This window comes from Gouania willdenowi, chromosome 18, assembly GCF_900634775.1.
Source record: "Gouania willdenowi chromosome 18, fGouWil2.1, whole genome shotgun sequence".
Taxonomy (NCBI): domain Eukaryota; kingdom Metazoa; phylum Chordata; class Actinopteri; order Blenniiformes; family Gobiesocidae; genus Gouania; species Gouania willdenowi.
The window spans coordinates 28,265,495-28,274,660 of NC_041061.1; the positions used below are offsets into that span (position 1 = coordinate 28,265,495).

At 36.6% G+C, this 9,166-nt stretch overlaps 1 protein-coding gene across 1 annotated transcript; it reads left to right on the plus strand.

Moving 5' to 3' along the window:
* The first annotated feature begins 240 nt into the window (after positions 1-240).
* Positions 241-9,166, plus strand: LOC114480416 (nuclear RNA export factor 1-like). Its single transcript, XM_028474550.1, has 7 exons — positions 241-293; positions 2,773-2,840; positions 4,367-4,415; positions 5,453-5,521; positions 8,623-8,798; positions 8,880-8,940; positions 9,016-9,166. The coding sequence occupies exons 2-7, from the start codon at positions 2,779-2,781 to the stop codon at positions 9,052-9,054; spliced, it is 456 nt and encodes a 151-aa protein (XP_028330351.1). The 5' UTR covers positions 241-293; positions 2,773-2,778; the 3' UTR covers positions 9,055-9,166.

Here is a 9,166-nt window from a genome sequence, read left to right on the forward strand (position 1 = left end):
AAAGCAGTGAAATGGCGGACGGACAGAGCTGGATGATGACTACCGTTAAACTAGAAGAAGAAGAGGAAAAGGAACAAATATTATTGAGGGAAGTGAAACTGAGTATGAGTGAGACGGACAGTGATGATGATGATGATGATGATGATGATGATGAAGGCTGCAGGAGGAAAGCTGTGCTGGAGGAGCTTCGTCATCCCGACCATGTGTGGGACGGAATGTTTGCTCCAAAGATGGAGAAAAGCGGAGAAGAAGAAACGGAGGAGTTTTCAGATGTGTGCTCTGTGAAGGAAGAGGTTAGAACACTCCGTGTGTTTCCATTCATTCACTCACTCACTCACCACATTCATCCGCTGTTACACACACACTGGAGACTAGTTTAACTGGTGACCCACTTCATTCACACTCACATTTCTCTATCAATATGTGACGATGTAAAGGTGGAACAACCTGTGTGTACTCAGTGGAACACAGAGAACAAACTACAGAAAAACACACTTTATGTTAATGAGCTAAGGAGTGGGCAGGGACCGTCTACAAAGTCACACCCCCAAAGGAAGCGTCAACAATAACACCAATAACCCTGTGGACAGTCTTTATTAGGGCTCTCTATTTACTACAGCAAATATAGTTAAGAAGATACTTTATCTGATTTATGTTTTCATTAATATCCAGTATTAATGTCATTAATTAGTAATAACTTAAAAAAAAATAGCTGTAGCACCATGAAAACAACAACATCTAAGTACTACAGAAGAAATATTAACAAAGATACAGTTTATTATTTTTTATTTTATTATTGTTTTATTTAAAGTTTGTAAATAACCAATACTGTAATTAATAGTCTATTATCCTGTAAACCAGGTTCTCAACTGGTCTCACCCTGGGACCCACATTTTGCCACAGTCATTAAATCACGACCCACTTTTTTTTAGAACTCAACCAACCAAATTTAGTCTTTCAAAAATAACTGTCGACAACACACATGTATAATATTTTTAAAAATATAAATCTATGTATTTTCCTGTGCAGCATGCATTTAACAGCATGCCTATCAAAAGAAAAGTTTATTTCAAAATAAAAGACAAGTCCAACATGAGAGACATTAACTTAAGTATTTATTTATTTTGACCAGTTGTCCGTGACCCACTTTTGGATCCTATGTCTGGGGGTAGTGAAGCCCACCATGTTTAAAAAAAAAAAAAAATGTTAAAAGTTCAGAGGAATTTTGAAATAATGACTTAAGTGATTTTATAAGCCATTTATTAATGATACTTAAACGAAGTCTTTCAAAAAGGCACAATCTTGAAATACGGTTTTAACAAACACAAAAAGCAGCAGCATCTCCTGCAGAAACAAGTGCAGCCAAACCATCTGATATGAACATGACAGAAGTTGTTTTGCTTTCTGTTATAAATAAAATGTATCTATAAATACTTGGTATATCAGTGATGACAATGTTGATCATTACTTCATTTAATAGTAAGTGTTGACTTTCATTAAATGTTGTCTAAGAATACATATTATTCCTGAAACAACATTCAATTCATACATTGTAAATGAAAAAGTAGCAGTAATACAATAATAATGAATAGATGTGCAGCGCTCCAGCCAATGTGATTAAGACGTGCTTTTTCAAAATGTGGTTCACAGTTGGAGATGATACCACATGTTTTAACCCAGACATTATATTTAATTATCACAATCCTGTTTCTTACTACAGTATATATTTATAAAGCAAGGTGTGTGTGTCTCTCAAATATGTCTGTGGATAAGTAGGGCCCTATAAAATACATTTTTAAATTCTGTTTTTTTAGAAATATTTATAGTTTCTTAAAGAAAATATTAGTTTTTAACTAAATGTATGTCAAAAATAAAAGATACAATTAAAAGGTACATGTAAGTTGTAGTGACATGGATTATTCTGAGTGCTCCTTTTTATTATTTATATGTTATATAAAGATGTATGAGAACAACATTAATGTCACTATAGTTCCTCTCAGGCATCAATGGTTTACTGAATCTGATCAGGTTTAATGATTAAGGCTCAGATTGACCTGAGACTTTCAACATGGCTGCTGCTTGGTTCAAAGGTGTGCAACCTGCAGCTGTACCATTTATCATCACATTTGGTTACAACAACTTCAAACTGGACGGTACCAACAACAAAAGGAGCGCTGACTGCTGAGTCTGCAGTAAACAAATCAAAGATTGATATTGTAATAGCCTGTTTAAAGTGATCATATAACAACCAACTAATCAGTACTGGTACTGTATGCTAATACATAAAGGAGTGATAATAATACAGTCAATACTTTGAATTTCTTAGATATAACTGTGCAGTATTCTTCAGAGACCAGATAGCAGCAGATGACAGAAGGTTCATTACAACCAGAAGAGACAGAAGACTTTTATTTTGTAGAGACTTGACTTGGACTCGTGACCAAAGACTTCTTTATTTCTTTCTTTCTTTCTTTCTTTCTTTCTTTCTTTCTTTCTTTCTTTCTTTAACGTTTATTATGGGAATGATGTTTATGAATTTACTGGACACTTTGAGTTATTTTAAATAATAATACCATAGCCAAATGTTAATATCCATGTAAAATAATACATACATTAGTACATCTTATTTTTTAGGACTTGCAGAAAGTAATATGTTAGCATTAATTGGTCAAAGTTGTTGTCTGTTAATGGTTAAATAGTGAACTATGAACATCCCTGATTTAAAAGAATGTTTTTAAACTGTTTTAAAGATGTTTTTTTCCTCTTTTCTAGCAATGCATGTCTAAACGTTTTGATGGATCACAACAAGCTTTGGATCTGAACAGTACCAACAGACACAGGTAACCACACCACATCTTTTGCATTAGATTATTCACAATGTTGACCACTTCCTTTGACATCTCAAAGGAAACACCTTGGATTGTGAATGTGTTGTTTTATATAGTGGAAGTATTTATCAATCACTGCTTTTAAAAACACAATCTAAATGGTTTGTGTTACTGGGTTAACAGGCTGGAAGCACCAGGTGATACTTTTATATACAGTTTACATTTTTGTGGTTAGAATTATTATTCATTGATTACAGTTGGTTTCATAATGTATTAGTATTATTACTTAAAATGTGGTTTAAATATTTAAGATCTTCAGAATTGTGTTGTTTCATGATGACCTTGTGGATTCTTTCATAAGTGGACGTGAATGTTGAAACTTTTATCCCAGGATATCAAAGTGGTTTTAAACAGGAAAACAAACATGGAGGCCGTCATTAAGATCATTGAAGAAAACATTCCTCAGGTAACGGTCGTTCGACAATCAGCAACAATCTGTGTATCTTCATATACTGTGGATACTTTAAAAGTTAGATCATCAAAGTTAAGTCCAAACCTAATGAAATCAATGTTTTCAATGTCGTGCAGTCATGAACGATGGAGACAACAGGACTCTACGGGTGATGCTGTTGGGTTGAGGTGGAGAGGGGGCGGGGCTCATAATCAGTGGAAAGCCAAAGACGTAAAAAGAGTCCGCCTTCACTCACAGTCTGGTGTTGGCCTAAAACAAGCCTCTTGTTTTCATTGAAGTGGAGAGTTTGGCTAATATGTTAAACTGCAGATGTAAATGTGATTGGATGGAAGGTTGAAGCTCCGCCTTTGCCTGAAAAATGATCAGGAAAATCCCTTGAAAATCCTGTGATGGTTGTGATCAGTACATAAAGCTCAGTCTAAGGGAGAGCAGTGAAGACTGTAATCATTCTTAGGCTACATTTACTCTCATTGATCTAGTTTATGAAAAGATCATTACTTCAAAAAAACATTTTTTATAAAAAAAACTCTGTTTTATTCTTGAGTGACGGTGACTTGTTGGTTGTCCTGCATATTGACCAGAGTGGGAGGAGTTAAGACCAGACTGGTGGTAACCACCTCTCTCCCAGCAGCGTATCACTTCTCTCTTTAGAAAAAACCATTTGTTTGGCAGTTTTCAGCTCAAACTGGTCGACCGTGTTTGTGTATGTGTTGCTTTGCCACGTCTAATCTGTGTGTATCACCAAAATGGGGCAGAGGGTGAGTTTACCTGCTGGTAAGTACACTCCAGGGTGGGCGTTCAGGTGAACGTGGGACATGGTCAGACATGTATGTTAGCGTATACTCAACAATAAGGAAGCTGAAATCCTTCCTGGTGCTGGTCATATTGAAACAGATGTTTCTAAATGCAGATGTGATCTCCCAGCTGTTCTACACAGCACAGCGTAGTGTTGCAGTGAACAAAATGAATGTGTTAGTGGAGCAGCAGGTCTTATTGAGTTTTACAGTGATGAGCTTATTGTGTCAACTTTGAATTCTCACACTAATTCTTCTGCTTTTCTATTTAGTTTACATACCAGTGCTGTGTGCCAGAAGGTTCCTCAGCTTCTGAAGTTGGTAGGTCTACTCACTCATTCATTCATCAGCAGTTTATGGTCACTCACTCTTCATTTCTACCACCATAGTGTTGATACTAGAGGACCTTAGTGTTTAAAGGCTTTTAGTCAATTATCAGTTGTGTTAAAGCTGCTGTGAACAATAATTATCTATCAGATCAAAGACATGGTGTAGGCCTCCATAGATCTATAACTCAAACATCAATTGCATGGCAAAATAATAACAAAAGTTGAAATTGCAGCTTGAAAGTTTGTCGAGTCGAACCACTCAGAAATCCTGATATGAATGAAATTAACTTTAAAGCAACAATTTCAACCTTTTACATTTAGAGTATATTAATCTGAGGTCTACAGTATGTCTTTATCTGATTAAAAAAATAAAGAAAAAAAGATCACATCTAGCAGCTATAAGTACAGTTTATTGTAGTTGTTTACAAGATGTAAAATCATCAAATAATTAAATAGTTTTATTCCCCCAAATATTTATTTCTTTATTTTTAGGGACGATGTAGTCAACATTGTTACAATAAAGGTTTACAGCTGATGCGACGCATAAAGAGCTTCTAGCTAATGCTAATTCACAGCTCATGTCCCTGGTTGGGCCTTTTTACACATTAATACAACATTTGTATAAAACTTTTTCAATCACACACATACACACACCATCACACGTACATTCACACAGACTCAGTGTTATTTACTTTGGTTTGTTTTCAGACTAAACCCTAGAAGTGAACATTTTAAACTCAGATATGGTTTTAAGTTCTGTGGTAATGAGTTCTACAGCTTTGGACCTGAGTACGATGTACCAGTCACTATATATCTATTGACTGGTTCATTTACTTTGTTTTTATCCACATGGACCAACCAGATTAGTTCAGAGGTCACAGATTAGATTTGTTCTGGTACCTTGAGTTTAGTTTGTGTTTTGTTCCAGTGGTTTTTAAGGACAATGTTATGTTTCATATAACACCAGATATTCACCAGATGAACTGATGTTTTCCAACTTGTACTAAACTGTGTATTGTCCCTCATCAGGATGGAAATGACCTCCCCCCACCCATTGGCTTTGATGTGGACACACCCACCACTCTCCCACCTTGTAAGGTTAGTCAGTGTGATGCTGAATTGTCTGTTGTGTTCAAAACGTCACTTGTCAAAGTACAAGAATATAGAAGCCACTATATTTTTAGATTCAAGCCTTTTCTTTTCTGTAATGAATCAGAATCAGGATCACACAGAGAAGCTGCTTTGACTCTGATGACGCTAAACGTCTACATTCAGCGCTTTTTGCAACAGTGAGTTTCTAACACTTTTCCCTATGTCGCTTCACAGCGTTTCTAACAATAAGTAGGAAATGACATCAGTGATTGGTGGTGATATGCAGAGTGTGTTTTGTTTGTTTCACAGGTACTACAGTGTGTACGACTCTGGAGACAGACAGTCACTGCTGGGTGTCTACCATGATGAGGTATTATTATCACTAACAACACCGTACAACGTCCAGAATCCATCAATGTAAGGACACACACACACACACACACACACACACACACAGGTGTATAACTGTGATTAAATGGCTACGTTTTAATTGAGTGCTGCTGATGTCTTTGTTTTTCAGGAGCGTTCTGAGAGAATATTTCAAAGACAGTAGAAACCTGAAGAGGACCAAAGACTCCAGTAAGTTCTCCTGAAGTCAACGTATGACTTGTAATGATTAGGGTTGGGTACCGAAACCTGGAACAAGTATGGGACCAGTTCCCATGGAAACGCTAGTAACCGGGTCCAATAAGAACAAAGATTTCGGTGCCACACATTACTTGATACACATGACGTTGTTGTCGCTGCTCAGATCGTTGATCAATGGCCTCATTTCTAACCGTAGCACATACACAAAACATGGCCTGAAAGAAGGTGCATGACATTATCCTCCATAAATAAATGAATGTGTGGGAAACGCTGATGTGAAGTTTATCTAATAAGTTTATTTGTTTAGTTAAATGTGTTAAATTTGGCTCTGGAAATAAAAGGGCATTTTGATATTTTGAAGTTAGTTTAAAATAATGATTAAGTACCAGAAGCGTTGAAAACGTAGCGAGTAGTAACCGATACCCAACCCTAGTAATGATGGAGCCCACCTGATGTTTGTCTTGTTTTTTAACTGCCCTAGCGATGCGTTTCCATCTGCTGAAGCACACACGACTGAATGTGGTGGCGCTCCTCAACGAGCTTCCAAAAACTTAGCATGACATCATCTCTTTCACCGTGGACGTAAACGCCTACACAGTGAGTTCACGTCTGATCTGCCACACACTGAGTTACAGCATTTATGTTGTTCACTCTCAGCCAAACTGCTTTGTTTTCACAGAATATGCTGCTGTCATTCACAGTGGGCGGAGTCGTCAAAGAAGGTCAGTATCATTATCGTCATGGTTTTAAGAAGATCCACTGCAACTCGTCTGTTGCTCACTAACGCTTTCCTGGCTTTTTCAGTTGTTGTAGATGATAAATCTAAAGAATCTACAAGGTTTTCATCACAGTTCCAGCAGTGGATTCTGGGTAGGTTACACACGTAAAACCAAAGTGCTCATTATCAGCTGTAGCTTCAGATAATGCTGGCCTCCACTAGTATGACTGGAATGAACAAACAGTTTCACCACATGTGTTTTCTGTGTATTCCTATATTTACTATATTTATATTTATTTGTCCATAAATTAAAATTATAAACATTAATACTTTTACACAACAACCATTGTTATTAAATTATTAAATCAGGGTTTTCGCCTTTAATTGGCCATGTAATGTTGTTACATACATGGAATTTGTCCTCTGCATTTAACCCATCCAACCCATTTTTGCGGCGCCTGGGGAGCAGTTCGGGGTTAAGGGACTTGCTCAACAACCCACAGTGATGGCCCAGCTGAGGCTTGAACCGCCAATCACTCCGATTACAAGCCCAGCGTCCTTAACCACTAGGCCACCACTCCCCTTGTAGAGATTACCGGGGATGGGCACCTTTCACATTTAAATCGATACTCGGTACTCGTAAATCAGTATCGGTACTCAACGATACCACTTTTTATTACTTTTGTGTGGTAGTAAATATTAAATAATGTAATCTCAAAATATTCCTGTTATTACCATATTTATTTCTCATATCAATAATAATAATAATGATAATAATAATAACGAACAACTTTAACAAATATATCAAACCAACATATGTTTGTATTGTAGCAACAATATAATTATAATTGCTTAATTGATCATTAATTACAATTATAGCATAATTATAATTGTCATTTTTTTTAACTCTGTTGCTGTCATAATCGTAATTAGATTGTAATTGAGTTCAGATAATTGACTAATTAATTGTAATTGCCATGAAAATTTTATAAAAATTGTCAATTATAATTTAATGCTAAACGGGTAAACCATGTTACAGTTCTATATGTACAGCTCTATACATATGTAGTTAACAATATGTTTCATATCAAACTTTAACACATTTTATCATTTTAAAAATATTAAAACCTATATTTTCATTGATTAGGAAGCTTCTTTGTAATATATAGGAAATAAATTAGATGATAGATATTTAGTGTATTAGTGTTAACTTTTATTAGGTTATTTATTTCAGGATCAGTAATTGTGATTAATTGTAATTGGACTTTAGTAATTGAGAATGTAATTGTAACTGACTTTCAGAGGATAAAAAAATAATTGTAATTGGATAAAATGTTACTGTCATCGTAATTGAAGATGTAATTGTAACTGAATAATGTAGTTGACCCCAAACCCTGCTCACAGTCAAACTAAAGATGAACTAAGGCTTAGGCTGTGTCTGAATAGTACCTCCTATCTCCTTTCCTCTCCACTTTTCCTTAACCCTGTGGAAGATGTCATAGAGTTAAGGAAAGGTGTTAGGAGAGCAGTTAGGAAAAGGTGATCACGTTTGTTTTGACGATCAGACGCACTTCCACTAGGTGATGTAATAATCCTACGGCCACGCCTCCTTTCCTCAGAAAATGCTCTTTTATCACAGCCACCACTTAAACACTTCCAGGTGTTAAAGGACAGTGGATAGGAAAGGAGATAGGAGGGACTATAGGGACACAGCCTTGGTGTGACCTATATTACTGTAATATTAACACCATAGAAAGTCTCTAACCTTTGAACCCTGTGGTCCTCGTTCATACTTGAACAGTTTGTGCATCATCAACGACCAGCTCTTCATCAGAATGGCTACAACGGAGCAGATCAGCAGAGCTTTTGTGCCCCGCCCCCTTCCTCCAGCCCAGTGCCCACCCTCACTGCCCCACAGCAGGAGATGCTCAGCACCTTCTCCCTGAAGTCAGACATGAACCTGGAATGGTCCCTGAAGTAGGTGTCCTCTCCTAATGACGTCTACCAGACTAGGATGAATGTCACAGCTCACTGGTAAACACTGTCTGTGTGTTGCAGGTGTTTGCAGGACAACAAGTGGGACTTGAACAAAGCAGCACATATCTTCACTCAGTTAAAGGTGACACGACTCTAAACAATCTACGTCATGGTTTAAATGTGCTGATGTCTAAAGTAGCAACTGTTTCTGTTTCAGACGGCAAGAAAGATCCCAGACTTGTTGTTCCTAAAGTAAAACGTCTTTGTATTTTTGTATTAAAGGGGACATATCGTACTAAATCCACTTTTTTAGCCCTTAAATGCATTTTGATGTATATTTAGATTGTTTAGAAGCACAGAAAAGTTCA

Coding starts and splice junctions, on each gene's coding strand:
- LOC114480416 (XM_028474550.1), top strand. CDS start 2,779: ATGTCTAAACGTTTTGATGGATCACAACAAGCTTTGGATCTGAACAGT. Junction 2,841..4,366: donor AACAGTACCAACAGACACAG/GTAACCACACCA, acceptor TTTTCTATTTAG/TTTACATACCAGTGCTGTGT. Junction 8,799..8,879: donor AACCTGGAATGGTCCCTGAA/GTAGGTGTCCTC, acceptor TGTGTGTTGCAG/GTGTTTGCAGGACAACAAGT.